Genomic DNA, 26521 nt, shown 5'->3' on the forward strand with positions numbered 1-26521 from the left:
TGAGATGGTCAGCATAGTACCTTACTAGAGGAAGCACTCGGTAAATATTAGCTAGTGTTTATCATCTGCTTTTCCCCTTTAATTAATTAAGGAGTATTTCTCAACTGGTTTGAGTTAACATATATAATTCAAGGCAGTAAACCTTCATTTATTTGAAAATATACTTTATCTCAGACTTTATAATTCTTTTCTCACCTCTCCCCATTGGTAAGTATATAGAGACATAACTGTATTTAACATGGAAAAAAATGATCAAAACTGGTGTTTTCACTTTATGTGTGACATACCATCTAAAAGCCTTTCATCAGTCAGAAGCATTTTTCTGTGTGCATTTTAAGGCCTGACTCCAGTCTAAGACCTACTGCCATTGGAATGGAACAATCGTAGAAAAAAAAGAGATCAATGCAGAAATTCCCAGTGCCTGTTTTCATGGGATTAATACAAAAACTTTGTTTGCCTTTGCCTCAGTTAATTATGCAATGAACTACTGACATTTATTTTATTGATCCAATATATGTGAGTGCTACACTGATATTTATCACTAGAAAATGTAGTTTACTATATAAATATATAGTCTAATAACTATATTACCCTTGTTACTGCTCATGTAGATTCTTTCATGTTTGTATAGATCATATTTCATAATCAACAAGTTATTTCTTAGGCATTTACAATTTCTTTAGTTCAGAATCTGTTGTAGTGATAGACACAAAAATAGAATATTGAGCCCCTTCCTTCAAAATCCAATGCTTTAATAGATACACACTCAAAAAATAATCCAAGAGTAATATAAGATCTCAAACACCCAAGAATTAAACTGAATATTGTAGCCCTGTGTTGTACCTCATGGTAAGGAGTAAGGTAGATGTAAAACATGTAGGCCATTATGCTTTCTCCACAAGCGGTTTCAGTCAAGTGAGGGAGATAAGACAGAAGAACATGAAGATTAAAATAAGAAAATAAGAGTTAAACAGTGATATGTTACAAGGGAGTAAACTTGAGTCATAGGTATAGGTATTATGCTTTCTCCACAAGAATTTTCTGTCAAGTGAGGGAAATAAGACAGAAGAACATGAAAATTAATATAAGAAAACAAGAGTTAAACAGTGATATATTACAAGGGAGTAAAAGTTGAATTGCAAGGTAACCAAAAAAATCAGGGGAAAAAATGGAGTCAGTTGCTCTAAGCCAATATAATATGTCTCAGAAGACAAAAGGCCAGTCCCCTTACTTTAATTTACTATGAAGTTAAAACATGTTAGAACCCATCAAATACGCTACATTTCTATTCTAAGCATTGACAAATCTATTGGTTGTAGTGATTTAAGACTTTATATTTCCACCAAAGAAGTATGTTAAGTAGCAAGTGGCTGATTGGAATACTGTCTCTACAAGTCATATATGTTTTACTTTTTTTCCAGAGAGCTGATATAGCTGTTGCTCCACTCACTATAACATTGGTCCGTGAAGAAGTCATAGATTTTTCAAAGCCATTCATGAGCCTAGGCATCTCCATCATGATAAAGAAGCCTCAGAAATCAAAACCAGGTGTATTCTCCTTTCTGGATCCCTTGGCTTATGAAATCTGGATGTGCATTGTCTTCGCCTACATTGGAGTCAGTGTAGTTCTTTTCCTAGTCAGCAGATTCAGCCCTTATGAATGGCACTTGGAAGACAACAATGAAGAACCTCGGGACCCACAAAGCCCTCCTGATCCTCCAAATGAATTTGGAATATTTAACAGTCTTTGGTTTTCCTTGGGTGCCTTTATGCAGCAAGGATGTGATATTTCTCCAAGGTTCGTGTCTGTATCATAGCCAACACCTTGTTGAATTTTTATGGCCATGCTCCATTCATGTTCATCTGGTATTCATCCATCTCAACTCCAGATTGTTTTCATTTTAACATTCCATCCAACGACAAATTACCATCAAGTCATTTTGTTTGCTTACACCCATAAAGTGAGTATGTCATTGGTGTTGCTTTAAATGTCTTTATGCATTTCTATGGTATTGTGTATACATTAGAGCAAACATTTAAATTTTGGATAAAGATAATATTGCCAGCTAATATTAATATTATTCAGATAAAGCACAAGCTAAATCTTGATCGGATCAAACAGACACAGTTTCTTCAATGATTATGCTAAAATGTTTTCTCATTCAAGAGATTAGATCTAGACAAAAATTCAAAGATAGAACTCTTCTTTAAAACCCTCATACCTTCCCCATTCAGTGTCCTCCCTTTTGCATTTTGCTCTCAGATTTCCTGGAACTATTCATTGTACCATTCCACTGAAGTTTTCTAGCTAAAACTATAAAACTTCTCAAAGAAAATGTAGGAGAAAATCTGTGTGACCTTGGATTGGAGAATGAGTTCTTAGAACACAAAAAACACAATTAATTAAAAATTTGATAAACTGACCATCAAAATTCAAAACCTTGCATTTCAAAAGACATCATTAAAAATGAAAAAACAAGCTAGAGTCTGAGAGGAAATATTAGCAAATTATATATCTGATTAAGGAGTTGTATTCATAATATATAATAATCTCTTGCAACAATAAAAAGAAGACAAACCAATTTTTAAAATGGACAGAAGATTTGAATAGACATTTCCCTAAAGAAGATATACGAGTGGCTAATAAACATATGAAAACATGCTCAACATTATTACTCATCAGGGAAATGCAAAATGCAAATTAAAACAACAAAGAGATACTGCTTCAGATCTTCAAGAATAGCTATAAACAAAAAGGCAGACAATACCAAGTGGTAGTGAGGATGTGGAACACCTGGAACTTTCATCCATTAATAGTGAAAATAACAAAATGCTACAGCCACTTTGGAAAATAGTTTGGTAGCTTCTTATAAAGTAAGATATACACTTAAAATATGACACAGCAATTTACTTCTTAACTATTTACCTTAGAGAGGAAAACATACATCCGCGTAAAGATTTATATACAAATGTTCATAGTAGCAGAAACAACTCAAATGTCCAACAACTAATTGATGGATAAACAAAATGGCATATCCATACCATGAAATACAATTCAGCAATTAAAAAGGATAGACTACTGACATGCTATAACATGGATAAACCTTGAAAACATTATGCTAGTGAAATAAGTCAGACACAAAGATTACATATTATACCATACCATTTATTGAATTTCATTTATTCAATATTCCATGTTGTATGATTGCATTTGTCCAGAACAGGCAAATCCATAGAAACAAAGTCATTAGTGGTTGTTGGAGGAGCTTGAAGGAAGCAAAAATAATAATCAGGACCAGTACTCAGGTGAGGCAAGCAAGGGTGAAAAGAACAAATGCAGGGATTAGATACAGACTGTATTTGAAGTTTTCATATTTTGTTCATCATGGGGGTTGTTAAATTCATTTTGATTTTTTATAATATTGTACCTAAACACTATTTATCTTGTTTAATGATATTTTCACACCCCCTTAAATTTTTTTTTTATTAAATCATAGCTGTGTACATTAATGTAATCACAGGGTACAATGTGCTGGTTTTATACACGATTTGAAATATTTTCATCAAACTGGTTAACATACCCTTCATGGCATTTTCTTAGTTATCGTGTGAAGACATTTATATTCTACATTTAGTAAGTTTCACATGTACCCTTGTAAGATGCCCTGTAGGTGTGATCCCACCAATCACCCTCCTTCCACCCATCCTCCCCTCTCTCCTCCCTTCCCTCTCCCCTTTCTCCATATTCTTGGACTATAATTGAGCTATAGCTTTCATATGAAAGCTATAAATTAGTTTTACAGTAGGGCTGAGTATATTGGATACTTTTTCTTCCATTCTTCCCTTAAATTTTGTGTGCAGGGCAAATGTCTCACTTGCATCACCCTAATCCTAGGCTTGCCAGGATTAACAACAAATTGGCATGAGAGAACTTTTTAGGGTGACAAAAATTCTCTAAAACTGGATTGTGACAATGGTTGCACAACTCTATATTTACTAAAATCATTGTATACTTATACTAGTGAGTTTTATTATATGCAAATGTTATATAAGTAAAGCTATTAAAAATATTAAACGTGAATGTTCTAGGCCTCATTCACTTATTACCACCTAAAAAAATGGTAGTGAATTCATAATCAAAAAAAAATTGTAAGTGAATGTAACATCTTTATAATTAGAAAAAAATTGTAGGTTTTGGTAAAATTGAACATTAATCCAAATACTGGCCAGAGTGAATTGAATTATACAAATATGTAGGGATTTCATTTAGAATATAAGGACTTGAAAGATTCCTACCATGTTTTAAAGCACACTTCAATTTGAAATAATCCACTTGGAGCACAAAACATTTAAAATGAACTTTTGCAGTATAACTCACTGGTAACCATCTTCAACAGCTTTTTAGAATAGCCTTGTGAGGCAAGCCTTGGTTGTCAAACTCACACTTTTTTTTGTCATCCTCAATTTGCTTGAACAGATTCTCTAAATTATCTTACTTCCTGTTCCTTTTGTGCTTAGACTGTGTGTCATTTTGTGATATCATCTGGGAATTTGTTTATTTTGCTAGTTTTTTTTTAAATGTTCGCTTCAAAAGACTATGATTTCTGAATGATCCTGTAATTGAATGATTTATATATTTTTTATTAATATTAAATCATAGCTGTGTACATTAATGCGATCATGGGACACCATACATTGGTTTTATAAACAGTTTGACACATTTTCATCACACTAGTTAATATAGCCTTCCTGTAATTGAATGATTTTTTTTTTTTGAAGTTTTGGCCAGGGCTGGGTTTGAATCCACCACCTCTGGCATATGGGGCCGGTGCCCTACCCCTTTGAGCCACAAGCACCACCCTTGAATGATTTTTAACATGGCTGGTAATCTGTGTTGAGACAATGCTAAAGAGTCATTAAGGCTAGAGATTTTATGGGTTTCCATAAGTGAATTTTCAAAACTAAATTTGTGGTATCCCCACTAGAGTACTGCATACTACTCTACATACTAAAACAGGACTCTTCTGGCTTTTAGTATTTATGCATATTGCTCCCTTAATTACTAACTTAAATATGATGACCTGAAAATGACAAATTGAACAGTTGTGTTTTTTTTTTTAATTTTGGAGGTAGAATTCAAGCTGTGTCTCTTGTACAGCACTGAAATATATCAACTGCTTTTCTTCACAGTACAAATTTTATTATGCTGCACTAGATACTGCCATATAGAGTGATGGCTTTCAAATTTTTTGACCATGACCCACAGCAAGAAATACATTTCCATCACAACCCAGTATACATATATGTCTATAAAAAAAGGTTCACCAGACTTTACCCTTACCATGTGCCACACACTCTGATCTCTTCTATTCTGTTTCATGTATTATAATGCTGGTCACTACTCAACCCAGCAATAGGGTACACAACCTACAGAAAAACACTGCCTTAGAATAATAAGTATTACTCTTACTGGGCTTTTTGAGTAATAAATTATTACATTTATGAGCTCTACATTTTCTACCACATGGGTAATTCCACTTTTAACACTGTCCTTCAAAAGAAAATGTATCTTTAACCCTCAATAAAATGTTATACTTCTTAGCATATTTATTACACACCAGCAAAGAGGAAACATGTTTCTCCTTGTCTTGAGAGCTCTATTGGCTATATATTTGTGCTCAATTGTATAACAGCAAGCCTCACTGTGATGTTTTTCTATTAACAGATTTAGAAATTCTTAATAACATAGTATACTCTAAGATTTGTGGTTGCCTTGACTGTAAACACCAGCACTATACTTTGTTTAATGGCTACAATGAAATGCCAACGCCCCAGAAAGCCCAGAATGTGAGCGTGCATTGTACACTCTGACTTTTCTCAAAATTGAAGCAATTGAAGGAATTATAAGAGACCACACTTTAAAGCAGAATTAACAAATATTAGAGCAGGAGGAGATGTCAGATATAAATTATTCCAACTGTTTCCATTTACCAGGAATAGAGGGACAACAATCTTCCCTGAGCTCCTACTGTGTATGGGCACTTTACCTGCATTATTACAAGGATTTTAATCCTAAAAATACCACTGCAGGGTGGGCATTAAACTTACTTTAAAGTTGAAAAAGGTGACACTCAGATTAAATAATTTTCCCAGTCACAACTAATTGCAGAGCCAGAATATAAACCGAGCTCCAATTCTAAAACACATGCTATTTCCACTTAATGTTGCATTTTCCCATATCACAGACAAAGGAGAAAAGCACTCAGAGAGATAATGTGATGGAACCCAAGCTCATGGAGATTTTAAGAACCAGCAGCACCATTATTTTCACTACCACATACTGCCTCCAACTACCAACCTGAAAGTACACTATTTGGTCCATTCCTTTCCTCTTGCTCAGGCATAAGAGCTGTGTTCTAGTCTCCCAACCACTGGAGAAACTCCACTTTTGCTCTGCTTGTTGGTGGAAGTAGACAGTGAGCATTTAAAATATTTTTGAGCGTGCAAAGTAAAAGACTGGAAAATCAGCAATGAGACATCATGAGAAAAACCACTGGCAGCATTCATTTCCATCAAATAAAGTTATTAACAATTACCTACAAGCTTAAAGATGGTGTCCGTATTAGGTTTGATATTTTCAACTACCTCTATTGTTCAGAGCAAATGTCTTTTTCTACATGAAGCTGGAGGCTGAGTCAACTTCAGAGAGGACAATCAATGTAATCCACATGCAAACTGAATTTTTGGGGGTAGTTGGGAGAAGGCATGAGGAGATAGGCAGTGGATGCAGCCAGATGGAAGCAGCATAGTGGTTAGGCATGTGGGCGCTGGAGTTAGCCTCCCTAGATTCACAATCTGCTTAGCAGTTTTATAACCCAGGACAAATCACTAAAACCTTAGTAAGCCTCAGTTCTTCATCTGTAAAAGGTAAAGCCTAGTGCCTGCCATATAAATTCTCGATAAATGGTAGATGTTGTCATTAAACTGGCAGCACTTACTCATTTTAGTTTCACAAATACTAACAGATAATATTGCATTTGCAGTTTAGTTCCTAAAACTCCAATGAGAAATATCCCACAACATTCCTTCCTCATCACATATACTGCTTTTGCTAAAGATTACGCCTCTTGCAGATATTTTCATTGTATTATTCCACTCCGTCTTACTGATATTGGCAGGAGGTTGCAACTTTTTGTTTAATCTGAAAGTTATTTCCTTTACAAAACTTTGATAGAACCACTCAGCAGTCCAGAGCCCAAGTCCTTCCAGACAAATACTCCCCCTGCTGACTTTCTGTGAATCTGCAGGGACATTTGAGGACTAAACAAGTTGAGGATATGAGGGTTGTAGTAATTATTACAGAGAAACTAGTCGGAACAGACTACCTTGAACCTGACTACTGTGTACAGATTAGGCTAAAGCAGTGGTTCTCAACCTTCCTAACACCACGATGTATTTTCATTGTTACAAGGGGTCGTGACCCACAGGTTGAGAACCACTCTCCTGTTAAGTTTTCAAGGTATCAAGTACATTAGAGAAGAGGGCAGGGATTCCATCCAGATTAGCTAAAACATAGATCCTCCTTTAAAATGCAAAGTATGTGCAGAATACTAAAAGACATGAAGGGTATAAAATGAATGAGATAAAGGCGAAAGAATTTTTGGCTCCATTTTAAGTAATATCCTTTCCTCTGCTGATGTATGACCACTGTCTTCATCTTACTGCAAATTCACTTCAAAGCAGTAGTGATGTGGTAATAAATTAATGATGTAATAGCAGGATTTTTATTACAACTATTTCATGACTTTTTCTGGCTGAAAGCTGTAGTTTTCACTCTTTGGGACATGGTTACTTATTCCCATCAGACAAGACTACAAGAGCCAAAGATTGATTCTGCACATTTTTAAAGAATCTGTCACAGACACAGTATTGAATGGAATGTAGAAATGCATACTTTGGAAGAAAAAAGAGGGGAAAAATGATAAAAGAGTTTGTATAAAGGAGAAGCAGTTTTCAGTCCTAGCTCTTCATCTTGCAAAGCCTGTAAAGTGCAGATTATAAAATTTACTTACAGGATGAAGGTTACAGCACATAGATCACTTTTATTATCATTTCAGAGGCTATAAAATACATTTTATTATTAACTCAGAAGCTCTAGTTTCTTGTGATTACAGATAACAGGAGCATTGTATATTATTTGATGTGCATATTTTGCAATGCTTTTACATATCTGTTTTTCTCTCGTTGCTAATTTGCTTTCATTAACTTCACGTCTCCTCTTACATTTCTCCAAAAAGTATGATACACTTCTTATAATGCACTTTTATAAAAACTAAGTGTGTAGCATTTTACAGCCATTTCATTATGCTAACCTTGAAATCTCTTGTGCAACAAAACTATTTGAAATGAATGTTAAACATTTTGCAGCTACATTAGCAGAGGGAAAGATACTGAAAAATGACAGGTCTTTTTAACTCAGCTATAAAGTCTTGTCTTGTTTTAATAGATACTTTATAAAATGTGATGGGGTTGACCTATCAGTCACTTTTTATATAGCCTCCATGTGAAATGTGGGTTTAAGTGGCTACAGTCTCACTAATGAGAAAAGGTAAATGTAAAAATGCTTATGGAGCCTCTTCCCTGTGGGTTCCACTGCACCTTTTTCCCAGTGAAAGGATTCAGGTGTTCATGCCAAACAAGGAAAGAAAGTAGTGGAAGTTTTATCAAATCTTTCATCAAAGCAACTACAGTCTTAAGGGGAGAATATTGAGTGCATTCCACACTAATTCCATGGAAACTCTTTCTTCCATCTATACTGAGGTGTGTGGATACTACTGTACCATTTCTGTGTGTAACAGAAATTCTCCATACCCATAGGAGTATCATGATATTAACTACATAATGGTCAAAGTCAATAACTATGTAGACAAGAGGCCATGACAATGATCATTTTGCATTTAGGTTTATTTTCAGTCATGTCAACGACCAATCTCAGCTAAGTCATTCAGATCAAGCACATGATAATCAGTCAGTATTAAGGTGGCCAAAATAACCAGATCATTATGTGCAGGCTTGATTTTAAATCAGACAGACACAGCCTCAGTCCATTAGCCTCAATAGACTAGCACAATGTAATTTCCATAAATTACTGTATTTTTCTCCACATTTTGAGTAGACAATGCATAAACTACCATTAGTAGTCACAGCAGCGGAATGTACCTCTTTCCATATCAAACCGTGATTCTGGAATTACTCCAAGTCAGTTTGGTATGGGCAAAAGCCCATCATTCCAAATAAGGATGACATTCACAGTTTCATTCCAAGGGAACAACAGACAATAAATAATAATTATCCAAATATGTTTCATTTTCCTGCAACTATATTTCTGTGTTTGTAGGAAAATTTTACCTTCTGAAATTTACACACCACTGTGGGTTTTTTAATACAAAATATGGGTGTTTTATACTACAAAAAAATGTGGGTATTCCTTCCCTAGTGTGTAAGCATAGATGTTTCATTTCTCCTTTCTGTGCCTCAGTTCTTTTATTTGTAAAATGCCTCTGTTGGCTTATCTGTAAAATAGTATCTAACCATAGGAATGGAGAATTAAAAGAGTATATGTAAAGCAATTAGCACACAGCCTGGTACATAGGAAGTGCTCAATAGGTATTAGCTATTATTATTATTTTTATTACCCTATTACTATGGATGTTCCTTTACAGTATTAATCTTTTACACAGAAAAATTATTTCTAGCATCATATCAGTCCAGAATAAATTAAATTTATATGACAACAATGGAGAAAAGCTATGAAAGGTCTGAATTCATAATGGAAACCATCAGTATACTTTTAGCATTTGAAAATGTGACACGTTCTTTTCTGACTCATCCAGATGTTTTTACTTTTTCTGATTAAAAGACAAATGTTCCCAGATGAAATTCTAAGATAGTGTACCTATTATTTAGAAAAAATCTATTATAAAGCAGAATTGAACATCTGCAAATCTAAAAGTGATTTTGTACATAAAAATAAATATATAAATAATTAAGGGTTGTTTTAGGCATCTGGAGACCAACAGGCACTACAGACTTAAAAAAAAAAAAAGCAAAAAAAAACAAGCAGGTTTGTTATAGTTAACCTATAAAAGATACTATTCATCAAAAGATCTGCCAAAAGTATTTGATCAGAGTATAACAACTAAAACTACTGAATTTTCCAGAGGCTAAAAAAAGGTTATCTTGGGACACAGGAATTTAAATTTGCTTCAAAGTGGTAAAATGCTAGTACAGACAGAGAAGAGCTTGATTTGCCAGCTCTCAGCCCGTAACTACCCTCTTCCCACGGAGCATGGAGATGTGCCAGGCTCCTACGCCTATTCTTGACTTTATGACAGAGTGGGTTCTCTTCCTGTGAGCTTTTCTGGGCATGGAAGAACACAGCGTAACAAGGATGGAGCTCTGCCACACAGCAGAATTATCCTAGGGATGATGTGGCAATGTTTTATAAAGCCTAGGGAGCAGATTTTCATTTCTACAGACAGAGCTATCCTCCAGCAACATCGTGAAGGAGATGGTTTCCTGAATACAAGCCATTACCCACCATTGAGCATTCAATGACTTCACACTGCCCCCTAACTTCCCACACTCCCTGAGTAGTATTCATGATGTAGGACTTGCAACCCTGGCTGTACCTGGAGAATTTTATAAAATGCTTCTGCAAATAGATGGGGACACTCCTGCACTGTTAGTGGAACTGCAAACTAGTACAGCCTTTACGGAAAGACGTATGGAGAGTCCTCAAAGAATTAAAAGTAGACCTTCCATTTGATACTGCAATCCCAAAAGAAAAAAAAAGTCATTTTACCATAAGAACATATACACCAGAATGTTTACTGCAACTCAGTTCACAATAGCAAAGATACAGAAACAACCCAAGTGGCCTTCAATACATGAATGGATTAATAAAATGTGGTATATGTATACCATGGAATACTATGCAGCCGCAAAAGATGGGGATTTACTATCTTTTGTAACAACCAGAAGGATTTGGAGATTTTCCTAAGTATCACAAGAATGGAAAACAAGCATCACATGTACTCAATACTAAGGTGAAACTGGTAGATTAACAACCACCTGCTCACTTGAGAGAAGGTGGTTCTTAATCTACCAGTTTCACCTTTGTCAAAACAAAACAAAACAAAACACAGAAATACCTTGCCTATGTTCAAATTCAAGAAGGGAGGAGGAGGAAGGGCACAGAGAGTTTGTGAGTTCCCACTCCACAAGTACAATGTACAAGTATATCGCAAACATCCAAGTGAAGAACACAACTCAGAATTTACCTTACAAATGCAAACAATGTAATCTAATCATATGTACCCTCATATTCATCTGAAATTTTTTAAAGATGTTGCTGCTCATGCCCAACCCCTAGGATTCTGATTTAATTGGTCTGGGATGGAGCATAGGCAAGGTATTTCTGTCTTTTTGTTTTGTTGTGTTTTGACTCGTTTCCCAGATGATGTTTGTGTACAGCAAAGTTGAAAATCACTGATGTAGTAGGTTTCTTAGTTTGGTCTGCAGGCCATATGCAGCAGAATCACCTGTGATGCTTAAGGACATTAAGCCTGAGTTTCTTAGGCATTAAGATATTCTGTATCTGCATTTTTAACAAGCACCTCAGGTAATGTCAATGAATAGTAACATTTAAGAACAAATGTTCACCTTATCAAAATTTACCCATCTTCTGTTCGATTCCCTACTAATTGGATAAACAATGGGTGCTGCTGAAGTAATATGTTACACTTTGATCAAACCTCCTGAAGACAACACACAGAGTGATTCCAACAGTAAGAATTTCAACAGCAAGCCAGGAGGATGGTTTTGGTTTGAGGGGAGAGGAGGGGATGGAGGAAACAAGCCTTTTAGTGCCTCTCAAATCCTATTATACAAGTAGTTTCTTATTTGGTTTGGGGCCTATTCTGTGTGGTGAAGATTAGTTTGTAAAAGGGAAGCATTTTGATCTCCTGAGCCCCACCAGCCATTTATATGAAGATGATAATAAATACAATCATCTAGTTCCCTGTCTTGCGGGTGACCAACTCCACAAAATGGCAATGCCTTTATTAAATTTATTAAATTCAAAGTGAATGGTACCCACTTACTAGTTCCTATCCATTTCTTTTCAAATGTGGAAAGATTTTTGACGTGTTTCTCCCATGACATCACCTAACATCAGTGGTTCTCAATCTTGGCTGTATATTGTAATCATCTGGAAACCTTTTAAAAATATGGATGTGTGGGTCCCACCTCCTAGGTTCTGATTTTATTGGTTTGGGGTGGGCCAGGGTATGAGGTATTTTTAAATATCTCAGGTGAATCTAATGTGTAGCCAAAAGGCTGAGAACCATTTACTTCCACAGGCAAGCCCAGCAAAGCTCGTAGTAGATAAGTCAATCAGTTAAATTCTTACTTTAAAAAAAGATGTTTTTTCCTGTAACTAAAAGAAAAAAAAAAATCCTGCATGGCAGTGGCACATGACTGTAGTTCCAGCTACTTGGGAGGCTGAGGAGGGAGGATCGCTTATGCTTAGGAATTCAAGTCCAGCCTAAGCAACACAATGAGACCCTGTCTCATTCTTTAAAAACTCTACTTTGAAACCTGTACAGGTCTGAATATCAATGTGTGCATGCACCATCATCATATGCCATCATGACATGGGGTGACATTGTTAGCATGTGACTTTTGTTTTTCATCTGTTTCCTTTCTATAATGAAGCCACTCCTCTTTCTAAAAAAAAAAAAAAAAAAACAAAGATGAGTATTTCTTAAGCTGAAATCTGGTCCCTCTGGGTTTGGATTTGTTTTCATTTTGTTTTGTAGATCACTCTCCGGGCGCATTGTTGGAGGGGTTTGGTGGTTCTTCACCCTGATCATAATTTCTTCCTACACTGCAAATCTCGCTGCTTTCCTGACTGTGGAGAGGATGGTTTCTCCCATAGAGAGTGCTGAAGACTTAGCTAAGCAGACTGAAATTGCATATGGGACCCTGGACTCCGGTTCGACAAAAGAATTTTTCAGAGTAAGTTCTTTGTAGTTAATTGGGCCTGCTAGTTTTTATTTTATCATATCTTCTCACAAAGGTAAATTCATGCTTTTAAGGGAAGGTTGGGAAAGAGTGGGAATGTTATGGAAGGAGAGCATTTTAAATACAATACTGCCTAGTTGGTGACCTACTTTATTGTCCTTTAGAACTAAGACATATGTGAGACATACCAAGTGACAAGTTGAGAGTACTAAGTTCAAACTCCTAGATTAGAAACTCAACACTACTACAAAGTGGTTGTCCTTGGGCAAGTCATTTAACTTCTGTTGGCTTCAGTCCCCTTACTTAAATATGAGGGGATTAAACTAAATAATACTTATTCTTCCTTCTAGCTTTTACAAAAGCAGTGGTTTTTGTCTCAGCAACTCGTACAAATAATTGACTCTGACTAGGACTCCAGTGAGTGATGGACTATATGAAAGTACATACTCTATTCAAAACATTGGTTTTCTATTGAAATACAATAAAGTTGATTCAAGTATTCATGTACATGGTGATAATTCAATTTTCAAGGAAGATGATAATTATTTTAATACCTTGATTGGACTTATATCCCTATCCCTCATTGGCCAATTATTTTGGGGTAGCAGCAAATTATTCACTAGCAAGAGTTTATAAAGCTATGTAAGCTCTGTCAAAAGAAAAGATGAAAGGAGATTGAAGCAGAAAATGACAGAAGAATATGATGGATAAGCTACTTTTACATGAACTATCAAGATCTTTGTTCTGTGGTGACTAGACTATGGGAAATAATACTAATGAAGTTTTTAATAACTCAAGTGTTTTTCAGTTGTCCCAGCAAGGAAAATATGTTGGTTTAGATTAGAAAATGGACCCATTCTATACAATACCACACCTGCTACTGTAATCACTGCAACTGGTTATAGCAATGATACAGAAGCCATTTGAATGGTAGGTAGAAGGAAAATCTTAGTCACTCTCTCCAATCAATAATCAAGTCATTGGTTGGCAGGTATAATTACTGACTTTTCCTCAAAGGTCCAAAATAAATAGATGTTGGTTCTAAACAGACTAATTTTAATAATCAGTACAAAATATATTTGTACATGTAGTATCATGAGATTTGTCCAATTATTTCATGGGAAACCAGAAAAAGAGTATTCTTGACATTATAGAAATTAACTAAAACCTGTTTTTACTCCTGGAAGGAGAAAGTGTTTGTTTGGGAACCCTTCATAGAAATCTCATTGGCTCAGAATATCCATATATCACCTCTACTGCCTGTTTACTGAGCAAATAATAATCCCCAAATGGGAAGAGACGTCCAGTGTTGGAAGCATCAAAATGATATGATGACCTTCTGGAACTAATCTGGCCTTGACACTCACTACTATGGCAGTCCCAAAAGCATTTGGGGGAACAGTCCCCTGCCCTTATGAAATCACTCACATGTGTCAGAGCTAGAAACCAGGGATTTCCATATGCTGGATAGTCAGAACATAATCAGTTCCGTAGAAATCTGGTTTAGTATCAATCTTCAACAGTGCTATGTCCACCATCCCAATAGGTATCAAGTTGCTATTTGAAGTAATTAGCCACTTAGGATAACAAGACACTAGGCTTGGACCCTCTGATAAGAGATACTTATTCCACTAGAAAGCATTTTTCCCTTCAACATCAATTAGAAATTACCAAGGTGTTCTTTTAAATGGTAATCAATAAATGACATCAATTCCCATTATGCTTTCAAAGTCCATTGATCCATAGTGCAGGCAAAAGGAGGTTATCTGAAAAGATGGGAAGATTTATTAGCACAAAGGCTTGAAGGTGTGACCAAATAGGCATTGTCCTCATGGCCAGACCCCATCCCCTACTCATTCTGTGACTTTCTTAAAAACCAGGAAAGTGTCTACTAGGTCATTCAATGATGGTTTTATTAAAAAGCATCATATTACCAAGCCTGATTTGAATTGACATTCAATTCTGAGCAAAGCTATTGTCACATTCTAATTTCTAATGCTCACCAATTCCTAGCCAATGAGTAATTCATACAGAAATGGGCTGGAGCTGGATATTTCTAGGTATAAGGAAGTACAAATCATTTTCTAATTCTGGCATGCCACTTTTTCCTTTTCCCCAAATGGTCACTAGTGATATCATTAAGGACTGTGTGGTGTGGTTCTTCAGGGAAGCTCACAAAGGATCATGATCTAAAGTAGAACCAAATGAACAGCATAGAAAAATCAACTTCTTTAGCCTGCTTGTACTGAAAATGTGCTAAACCTAACAAAGTGTATGCTTGGTATTCATATAATACAAGGAAACCCAGCCAAATTGTCTCCAAACCACTTTTCCTGACTATGTTCTCCCCTGCCCCACCTTTACTTGAATCTAATGGGGCACAGAAGTCAGCCAGCAAGAGCACATCATCTTTCATTTAGGGACTTGACAGCCACAGTCATGTCCCTTCCCTGTTAACCCTCAGTGATCCGAAGGCGTCAAGGCAATTTTAAAAACAATAACTCCTACACACACACACACACACACACACACATTGGGAATATCTGTTGACGTGCCTTCTTAACTTTTAAGGATGAAAGGAGATCACATTGCAGCATTTACAAATATGAGTTCATTTCTTCCCATTCTCACACTATACCAAATACCACAGGCACCAAATAGTAATACCATAAGACAGCCCGGGGCCAGCCCTCTAGTTCTTCCACTAAAAGAAAGAAAAAAAAAATCAAATAATTTTTTTTCTAATTGCCCTGCAGGCATTTTTGCTTGTCCTAAGTAAGTCTGCCATTAAAATGATGATATTGTAAAATGATTCCTTTGTTTCTCTCATTTTCTGAGCTTTCCCTAGCTGTCACCTCACAATCACATAAAGTCACTGGCACAGAGGGACCTGTTCCATCAGGAAAGGCAAGAAGCAAAAAGCATGCAGTGGGAAGAGACATATGGAATATTACTATCAACTTTCTTGACTTGAAAACTGATTTCCTTAGACAGCAGCTCCAGAACTAAGTATTCCAACCATAGGTATAGGCACGTGTGTTAAAAAATAAGTCGACAGCTTTATTGTCATTGCCCAGAGAAATGCCACTATGATTTGGAAAGCTGCACCAAAATGATCATTCTCCACTAGGTTCTGGAGATACAGATTCATGTCAAAAAGGAGCACTAGGAGAAAAAGTAATTCCAAAATTTCTCTGCCTGCAGACCCCTAGAAATATTAGAAAAGAACTGGATTTCTTTGCCAGATAGTTGGCTATATTCCCACTGCAGATAGTTTGGGAGATAGAAGGAGATTTTTTTTTAAATGAATGTTTACTACTAATTTAAATCCCTTTAAGAACATAAATATAGGCTGGCAGGGGAGCAAGAAAAAAATTAAATAAAAAATAAAATAAAATTGATGAATTAATAATTTTAAAAGAAAGGAAATATAAAAAGAGAGGATTAGAGAGAATGGTGACTTGCCCTAGTGCCCTAGACAGGCAGAAGAATGGAACTTAATCAGGAAGCAACTAAGAGGATTGTCCTGTCATGTGAGTTGCAGACATGGTAAGCACCATGAAAACTATTTAAATTACTCATGAAGTATGTTTTGTCTCAACACAAAAGTCTTTGACTGTTGTCTCAGTCATTTTAATTTCAATTTTTTTAATGTAGACAGCACAAGGAGGGGCTCTCACAAGCTGATTTGAGAAGTAGTTCCTGCTAATAGTATTTAGATTCTGCCTACACATTCATAATCTATTCTCTCTCTCTCTCTCTCTCTCTCTCTCTCTCTCTCTCTCTCTCTCTCTCTCTCTCTTTCTCTCTCTCTCAGCATTTTCAGCTGGAGTCCACATTTCTTCAATATTTTTTGGTTATTTATAATAGGAATTTTGAAGTATATAGGGAAAGAAAAAAATATTTCTATACATGCACCTATGCACATACATTATAACATGATCAAGAAAATTAACCATGAAACTTTAAGTTTTATTACAGCTGAGCTAGGTACACAATAGACCTCCCTGATTCCTTAGCCCATCCCCTCGCCTTAGAAAACACATCAAAATGTAAAAAATCTTTTTCTCACCAAATACTATGATGAATTTGAGATCTTGACAAACAATGTACCTGGAAAACTGCAACCAAATTTCATTAGCTGAAAGACAAATATATACTATGTGACCAAATGTTTGAGGATACAGCCAAACTATACACTAGGGAACACATAACAGCAATAGCAAAAAATTAGTTGACATTTAAGGATGGTAGGCCAGAGATATATGCTGTGCATACCAGTTGGCAATCTCAGAAAAACTGTCTTTTAATTTTGACATGGCTGTTGTGATGCTGCCTTACAAAAATAGTCTTGTTTTCCTATGTGATATAATACACAGTGAGAGTCATGGGTCAAGACTAAAGGTAGAGTGACACCACAGGTGAGGATGCTGAGGGCTGGCCAAACAGGCCTCTGAAAGAGGGAGAGATACAATGAGGCCACAGTTAGCATTTCCCATCCCTCAGCAACCAGAGATCTGTGGTTCCATATGTCTTTCCTACAAACGAGTCTCAAGCTGGATGGAAAGGACAATCTCCAAGGAAGTAGAGGCTCACCCAACAACTATGCTCACAACTGAAAACATACCTCGTATCTGCCTCCAAGAGGAAGGAGGAAATGTCACAATGAAGACAGGCTCATAATAATGCTTTAGATTCCATTATTTGTTCAGCACTCTTTCAACAACTCTTTTTTGAGCTCATTCCATGTGCTAAGCTTCATGCTAGGCACTGAGGAGCCATGCACCTGTGTAAACAAAATCGAATCCCTGTGCTTTTGCCAGATCACCTGAAAATACCTAGACTTGCTTTTTCACCATATTTGGAGATTATCTGGGGACTAGATTGATTTAAAATGTAGGTATCTACCTAACAATTGCAATCAGTGTAACTGGCTTATTGTACCCTCAATGAATCCAAAAATAAAAAATAAAATGTAGGTATCTCAGTAACTAGATAATTATCCCTCCAGAGAAGCTAAAGGTGTTTATTTCTACGGAACTACTTCCCAGCATGAATCAGCCTATCAGCGTGCTTCATGGTGACTAGCAGCAGTGTCAATTCATCATTCTCCATAACCATAGCAGGAAGGTCAGCTAGCTGATGAATAAAACAGAAATGGCCTCTACCCCTCTAGGACAGTGATTTTCAAAGGGTGTGCCATACGAGGGTCTTTAGGTGTGCCAAAAAATTTTTAAAAATACTTAATTAAGGGTGGTGCTTGTGGGCGGCGCCTGTGGCTCAACGGGTAGGGCGCTGGTCCCATATGCCGGAGGTGGCGGGTTCAAGCCCAGCCCCGGCCAAAAAAAAAAGGGTGGTGCTTGTGGCTCAAAGGAGTAGGGCGCCAGCCCCATATGCCAGAGGTGGTGGGTTCAAACCCAGCCCCGGCCAAAAACTGCCAAAGAAATTAATAATAATAATAATAATAATAATTAACTAAGTTGTTTTTGAAAGTTGATGCACCAATGAGTATATTGTTTTCTTACTCTTTCTTTTTTTGATCAACATAAGTGTGCCACAGAACTTTAAAGATAGGTTCAAGTGTGCCATGAGATAAATAGATGGATAAACACTGCTCTAGGAGCTCCCAGTCTAGTACTCTGTCATTTTTCAACACACTTGCACATACATTACTATATTCAATCCACACAACCATCTTGCCCTGCAGCCAGAACAAGTATTATTACACCTATTTTATGGAAGACACAAACTGAGGCAGAAGACATTGTGACTTGCTGAATGGAGAAATGGAGCTCAATGGAGAAATGCTGTAATTAAGACCCTCATGCTCTGAGTCTAGACTCCACCCCAGCGCCATTCTAGTGTCTGAATTCACAGAAACAAAGGGTGTTATGCATGAACCATGCCTCTAAGGCAACACATGTTAAGACATCTGTATCATCCCCGAGTTTATTTTTATTTTTATTCTTCTTGGTGGATCAATCAGAAGAGGAAACCCATACCTACCTTTAAAAAACCATGTTTCTATACTTTGACAACTTCAAAAGGGATCCAAGATAAGAAGGCAAAAAAAGAGAAGACATCCATAAAACTACAGTGAATGCTATCAATACAGCAAACCCCTGTTATTACATGGCTTGTTGTAGTTTCTGATATACTAAGGATTATGTCAGGTTTGTGGATAAAACTGAAGAGAATAAGATGAAATTATTTCCAGTTCCACAACCACCAATGACTTCCTTGTTTTTCTTTGGCTAAAGCATACGTGGTTTCAGTTTCTTCCCTGCTGTACTTTCCTGCGGGGTTGGTAAGAGGCTAATATCACAAAAAAAAAACCTCTTTAAAAGTATGAAGGGTTCTACAAATCCCAAGAGACGTTAGGAAAAGGACCCAGCAATACAGCAAGTAAAACCTAAACCTTCTCCAGATAAGGATCTGTAGAGATGTGAGGGGTACTTTTCAGAAATAAGATAATCTCTGCTTTCTCAGTGGAAGAGGTGTGGAGGAGCGATCCTGGCCTTGTGAAGAGAAAGCAAGTTCATTTATATCCTTCCCCCATCCTCCTGATCCCACTCCTACCCCTGATTATAAAATATTACTAACCTTATTTCCTAGTCAGTCCATCTGTAGCCATTCCTTCGTGGCCTGCAGATTGAACTTCCACATGCACAATTTAGAGCTGCCCTTGAAGACCATCCAGAAACTTCAGGTGCTTCCAAGGTGGCATGCCGGCCATCTGGCCAAAGTAACCAACCATATGGATTTTATTAGCCTATCTCCATTAGTCCTCCCAGGTAACCTACTTGCTTATGAGAGCATTTCACAGCCCGGAAAGCTGGAGGGGGTTAAGTCTCTGTTCTCTTTGAGGCTGCCAATTCTCTCAGACAACATCAGAGTAATTAACATCATGCAGGACTCCCAGATCTGTGTGAGAACTCTGAAACCTCTTCTCTAGAAAATCTAATCTCAAGATCTCACTTTCTTTTCTTATCTGACATAGTCAAATCATCTAATAGACATCCATTTAAAAGAATGAAGCCCATCTGTTCAATTAGAATTTCCTTGAGTTCACCTGACAAGCCTGCACAGGTTAATTATTTACAGTCCGTCTTTATCACCATGCAGAAGCCTAAAAACTTTGCCACAAGGATCAAGTAAAATTTCAATTCACTGAAACTGCACTTTAGTAAATGTAGGATATCCATTAGTAAATCCAAAGTAAAGTCACAGAATTTGCTGATGGATTGGAATTGTGAGTAGAAGAGCCAAGAAGGACTCTCAGATTTTTGGCCTACATCCCTTTTCAGTGAACACTAGTGAAATCTCTAAGTCCTACATTCCTTAAATGATGCAAGGATTCTTGGTAAACCGTAGTAATGAGGACTGAAAAGATACTGGGACACTAGTTAGGAAATTTTCCAAAGTGTTAAAGAATGTTGCCTATCTGAAGGGAAGGTTGTCTCTGCTATAATTTTTTTTAATGGCTTTGTTCGGATATAATTCACATATCATACAATTCATGCACTTAAAGGATACAATGTGATGGGTTTTGGTATATCACATTAATTTTTTAAGTTGTGATAAAATATATACAGTATAACAAAATTTGCCATTTTTAAATGTACAATTCAGTGGCATTAATCACATTCACAGCACTATGCAACCATCATCGTTATTTCTGAACATTTTCATTACCTCAATTAGAAACTCTATAACCATTAATCAGTAACTTCCCATTCCTCCTGGCCTGTGGTCTCTTCTAATCTACTTCCTGTCTCTATGAATCTGTCCATCTAGTACCTCATATAAATGGAATGATACAATATATGTCCTTTTATGTCTGGTATATTTCACTTAGCACATGTCTTCAGGTTTAATTCATATTATGGCATATATCAGATCTGCATTCTTTTTTATGGCTGAATTATATTCCATTGTATTTATATAGCTCATTCTATTTATGCATTCATCTCTTGATGGTCACCTAGGATGTTTTCACCTTTTGGCTATTTATGAATAATGTTGCTATGAACACTGGCATACAAACATCTGTTCAAATCCTTGCTTTCGATTTTTTTGGATATATACCTAGCAGGGAAATTGTTGGATTTTAAGTCAATTATATGTTTCTCTGCTATAGCTTTTAGAAAGACAAAATAGATGGGGTATCTTCAATTCTGTTTTCTTCTCATTCCTACCTAAATAATCCTAATCATCTCTGAGGCAATAGATTCCTTTGCGTCAGTAGGAGAAGGGTCTCTAGATAATGTGAGGGGAGGGCAGGACTTTAGTTAATATCACAAAGTTTCCTCTTGATATATGACTGAAGTTGAGGAGAAGGTCTGTGTATGTGTATGTGAAAACAGATCTGAAGTCTTGTCTTCACCACACATTTGTACAGAACACCCTGGATATTTCAACTAATGACTCCAGCTTGTAGCAAAAACATAAGGTAGCATGCTTCCTCTTTCTGCATTTGGATTGCAACTCCAGTGCCTCAGCAGAATTGCACTAGCAGGCAATGATAAAATGAAATCCATTGTCCTCCTATTCTGAATCATTTAATATTACCTGCCAGAAGGGAGGGGCTTAGATAGAGATAATCTATGACAATTCTTTCCAGTTCTGATTGCAGGCATCTGTCTGTAAGCTTTCCTCAAAACTGATCTCCTATCTGTACACTCCTTCGTGCCCTACTGAAGATGTTCCTGAAGGTAGTTAGCTTCTATGCCTAGAGAAATCTGAATTCTGAAACTGAATGTTACTTGCCAGTTTTATCGAAATTTCTATGTGTTCACAGCCTGATTTAGTTGATTCTCAATTTTATTGTCTTTGAGTCTCTGGTCTGGGTTACACTATTTCTTGTATCAGATAGTAACACTGATTATCTGACCCACTTGGTATAGAAGTTTACCCTAGACACTCTGGGAATAAATAGGAGATGCAATTCATATTCCTGAATCAAGTATGCAGACAATAAATGAGTTAAGTGAGTTCATCAGGAACAGTTCCCAGAAAAGGGGGAAATTTTAAAAATATTTGAGAGGAAAAAAATTCAAAAATAATTCAAGGAAGATGTGAAAATATATTTATGACAAAAAAGAATAAGACCAAGGCTTTATATCACACTAAACTGTGGTCACTATTGACTGAGGTACCATTATTTCTCTTAAGTGTTCACACTAAGATTTGTTTGCATGAAATATATGTATGATTAAATGAGAGGAAATTTATGAGGGATGAAAACAATTCATTCCTGGGGAAAAATTATGCTTTGGAACAATTGTATCCGTGTAGAAATCAATGTATAGACTTCCAAAGGTAAATTGGAAATCACTGCTCAAGACCAAGGTGCTCTGAACACTGTTTTATTTCTAATTTTATAATTCACATTTTGCATGTGAATATGAGGTTCACTTAAAAGTACTCTCCAAAGAATACTTTACTTTCTTTTAAATGAGTTTGAGGAACCAATGTTGAAGGCAAAATCAATCAATACTTTTGTCAAATAATATGAAATGAAATAATATTTCATAGAAAATTTTTCATATTTTAAAACAACCCCATTACATTAGACATTGTTTCAGAGAAAATGAATAGCCCTTTTCCTTAACGTGGTAGCATGAATGGAGTAATCATAAAATCAAATTAAAGCCCCTTTGCTAAGAAGCATAATGTTTGATTTCCAAATATTTGTATCCTGCCACTTGCCTCTCAACAGACAGGCAAACAGACACACGCATAATATACAGTTTAGGTACTTATGATTAGCATGTTATTAAAGTTTTTCTTATATGAAAGTAGCAGGGAGTAAACTACCCTACCAGCCAGACCCTGAAGAACACTTTTGCTCCATTTTCTAGGTCTAGAGTTTCAGCCCATTGTACAAACAGGAAAATTGGGAATACTATGGTCAATATCTGAGGATAAATATAAATAAATTCAAGGAGGCTTGGATAAATTAATGCAATATAGATAAAAGTTATTAAAGGTGGCTGGGCACAGTGACTCACACCTCTAATCCTAGCACATTGTGAGGCTGAGGTGAGAGTTGGCCATGAGTTCAAGACCAGCCTCAGCAAGAGCAAGACCCTATCTCTACAAAAAAAAAAAAAAATGGAAAAATCAGCCGGGCATGGAGGTGCATGCCTGTAGTCCCAGCTACTTAGAAGGCTGAGACAGAAGGATCATTTATGCCTAGGAGCTTGAGGTTGTAGTGAGCTATGATGCCACTGCTTTCTACCAGCCCAGATGACAGAGTGAGACTCTGCCACAAAAAAAGTCATTAAAGGTAAGGGAAAGAAGCTTGAAGGGAAAGGAGCTCTAAAACCTCCAGTTTTAGAGTTGATATCCAGAGGACAACCATAGCTTCTCATAGTTTACTGTTGGCCTGGTTGTAAAACATTTCTATCTACAACTGCCCAAAGAGCTGACCTACAGAGACTGGTCTACAATTTTTTACATGACTGTTTCCTACCGCAGTTGTTTCTCAATTCACAAGAATTGAGACTATTTAGCCTGAAAAAAAAAATGCAGTAGCCAGACATATTTTAATTATCTTTAAATGTTTGAAAAGGTAGACATTTTAAAGATGTATTGGACTTGTTCTGAGGGTCTCTAAGGGATAGAACAAAAATCAAAGAGTAGATATTACAGGGATACAGATTTTTGACCAATGTAAAAAGAACATTCTAGAGAGTGAGGCAAGATGGCCAACTGAAGCCAGCTTTCGGCAGAGGCTCCCATCCACAGGGAGAAATAATGGCCAGAAATAACCCAATAAAGCAGAAGATCGGGAGCTGAGCTAAGAGAGAGAATCAATAGGTTCGCATCACCCCTGCTGTAGCAAGCTGGAACTCAAAGGAAACAAATTTCAGGTACAAAACCCATCCCAAAGAGGACAGGAATCCTTCCTCTCCCCCCCTCCCCCAGAGCAGCTTTAGGCGAGTAGAGAACAGATATTTTGTTTCACCAAAGGGGAGAGAATGACTGAGGGCCGGGACTCCCTCCATGGAGAGATACCACTTCTTGCCGGGGCCAAAAGTTGATCTAATATTCTCCCTACCTTCCTGAACTCCCAATCCACCCCTCCCCTCTCTCCTGGGCATCTGGAAGACTACCCCTTGCAAAATCCAGAGGATTTGGCAGACTTTTGCTAGGGCAGGGCACCTCATGAGCTGTGGGGCAGTTGAACTGAAACTATAACTTTAATAGAGGCAGAGACTCACAAAGGAAGAGAGATTTGCCCCATGTTGGAAAGAGCATAGCTTGGGACCTGCACTACTGACCACTGGGGACCACTGCCCATGGGTTCCCCGGCTCAGCAGCCCACGGTGGGTGGCTCAGCTCCCCAGAGGGCTCCTGCGACCAGGCCCCCCCTCCCCCGACCCCTGCAGCCTGTGGAAGGCGACTCCCACCCACCTCCTGTGATCTGTGTGGCCCACAGCCAGAAACTCTGCCCTCCAGCTCCTGAGACCTGCATCTCACAGCCAGCAACTCCCACCTGGCCCCTGTGACCTGTAGCCCATAGCCAGTGACTCCCACCCAGCTCCTGCGACCCATGGCCCAGAGCCAGCAACTCTGCCCTTCAGCTCCCCTCCTGGCTCCTGAGACCCACAGCCCATAGCCAGGGACTCCTGTCCAGCTCCTGAAACCTCTGAGGCCCCAAAAGGAGGCAACCCCACCCTTTGGCTTCCCGCCTGGCACCTGCAGCCCAAGGCTGGGGTCAGCGGCTCTGCCCTCGGGTTCCCCACCAGGCTCCTGTGACCCTTGCGGCCAGTGGCAATGCCCTCCAACTCCCCGCTGGCTCCTGCAACCTGCACACAGCAGTACCCCAGACCAGCAGTACCAACTCTGACAGTGGCAGCACTGCCCATAACAGTGGTGGCAGCTCCACAGTCCCTCCCACTGGGATCAAATTGAGCTGGCAGTGGACCCCTGATGCCTAGATGCTGAAGACGTTTTGAACTCTCCCACCTGATTGGTGTTTGTGTTGACTGGGACAATTGGTTTGGAACTCTTGACCTAGGCTGATCACCCGGGAACCCACCAAGGTTGTACCCTGGCTGTGTTGTTGTGGGAGTGTGGAATTCTCCCCTTCCAGTTGTCCCTGTCAGGGGGCATGGGGTGTCTTAGTTGTTTATATATCTCCACAGCTGATATTTCAGCCCAAAGCCACTGATTCACTAAGATTGGACAGAGACTAGCTGAATATTAGTCAGCGCCACCTAGCCCCACCACACCAAGCAGGTCCCCAGAGTTTCAGGCTGTATTTCTAAATAGGACCTTTGTAAAGCTCTAAGGGAAAAGTTGCAAAGAACCAGTCCTGGTTCTTTGGTAAAGGGCTGGTTAATTACAACTCCAGGAGCCCTCAATTGAATTTCACCTTGCCAGCTTCTCTAGCCAAACTGAAAAATAATAATGGGGCAGAATCAGCAGAAAAGCTCTGGCAACATGAATAATCAGAGTAGATCAATTCCCCCAAGGAATGACAAAGGAGACACAACAGAAGATCCCATTCATAAACAAATGGCTGAGATGTCAGAAGTAGAATTCAGAATTTGAATTGCAAATAAGATTAAAAGAATAGAGGTAAAGATGGAATTAAAAATTCAAGGAGCAATTCAAAAGTTGTCTCAAGAATTCAATGAATTAAAAGATAAAATCACCACAGATTTTGACACATTGAGGGAAGAACTTGCAGCCCTCAAAGATCTGAGAAATACAGTAGAATCCCTCAGTAACAGAATGGAGCAGACAGAAGAAAGGATTTCTAAAGACAAAGCTTTTGAACGCTCCCAAACACTCAAAGAGGAAATGAAGTGGAGAGCAAAAATGGATCATTCCCTAAGAGAATTGTGGTACCACTCAAAAAGAGCAAAAATTTGCCTCATAGGAATCCCTAAAGGAGAAAAGGATGGTCCAAAAGGCACAGATACTCTAGTCCAAGACATAATTGAGGAGAACTTCCCAAGCATTGCAAAAGATACTGAAATTCAGATAGCAGACAGTTTCAGAACCCCAGCATGACTCAACCAAATAAAGCATCTTCTAGACACATTGTATTGAACATCGCCAAACTTAATATGAAGGAGAAAATCCTGCAAGCAGCCAGACATAAGAAAATGATAACCTACAAGGGGAAGAATATTAGAATGACTGCAGATCTCTCTGCTGAAACTTTTCAATCCAAAAGAAGATGGTCATCGATCTTTAATCTCCTAAAACAAAACAACTTTCAGCCCAGGATCCTGTATCCAGTTAAACTGAGCTTCATTTATGATGGGGAAGTTAAATACTTTAATGACATATACACATTGAAGAAATTTGCCATAACCAAACCAGCTCTTCAGGATATCCTCAGACCCATCCTCCATAATGACCAGCACAATGCTTTACCACCAAAGTAAACTCACTCTGAAATTCTTGACCAAAA

General features: G+C 37.7%; 1 protein-coding gene across 3 annotated transcripts in view; it reads left to right on the plus strand.

Annotated features, from left to right (window-relative positions):
• GRIA3 (glutamate ionotropic receptor AMPA type subunit 3) overlaps positions 1-26521 on the plus strand; it is a 354742-nt gene that overhangs the window by 268206 nt on the left and 60015 nt on the right. For all 3 annotated transcript variants that reach the window (XM_053579897.1, XM_053579896.1, XM_053579898.1), the window contains 2 exons: positions 1422-1798; positions 12882-13080. In XM_053579897.1, the coding sequence (XP_053435872.1) occupies positions 1422-1798; positions 12882-13080 (576 nt within the window). The remainder of the gene's footprint in view (positions 1-1421; positions 1799-12881; positions 13081-26521) is intronic.

The sequence above is a fragment of the Nycticebus coucang genome, chromosome X, assembly GCF_027406575.1.
Source record: "Nycticebus coucang isolate mNycCou1 chromosome X, mNycCou1.pri, whole genome shotgun sequence".
Taxonomy (NCBI): domain Eukaryota; kingdom Metazoa; phylum Chordata; class Mammalia; order Primates; family Lorisidae; genus Nycticebus; species Nycticebus coucang.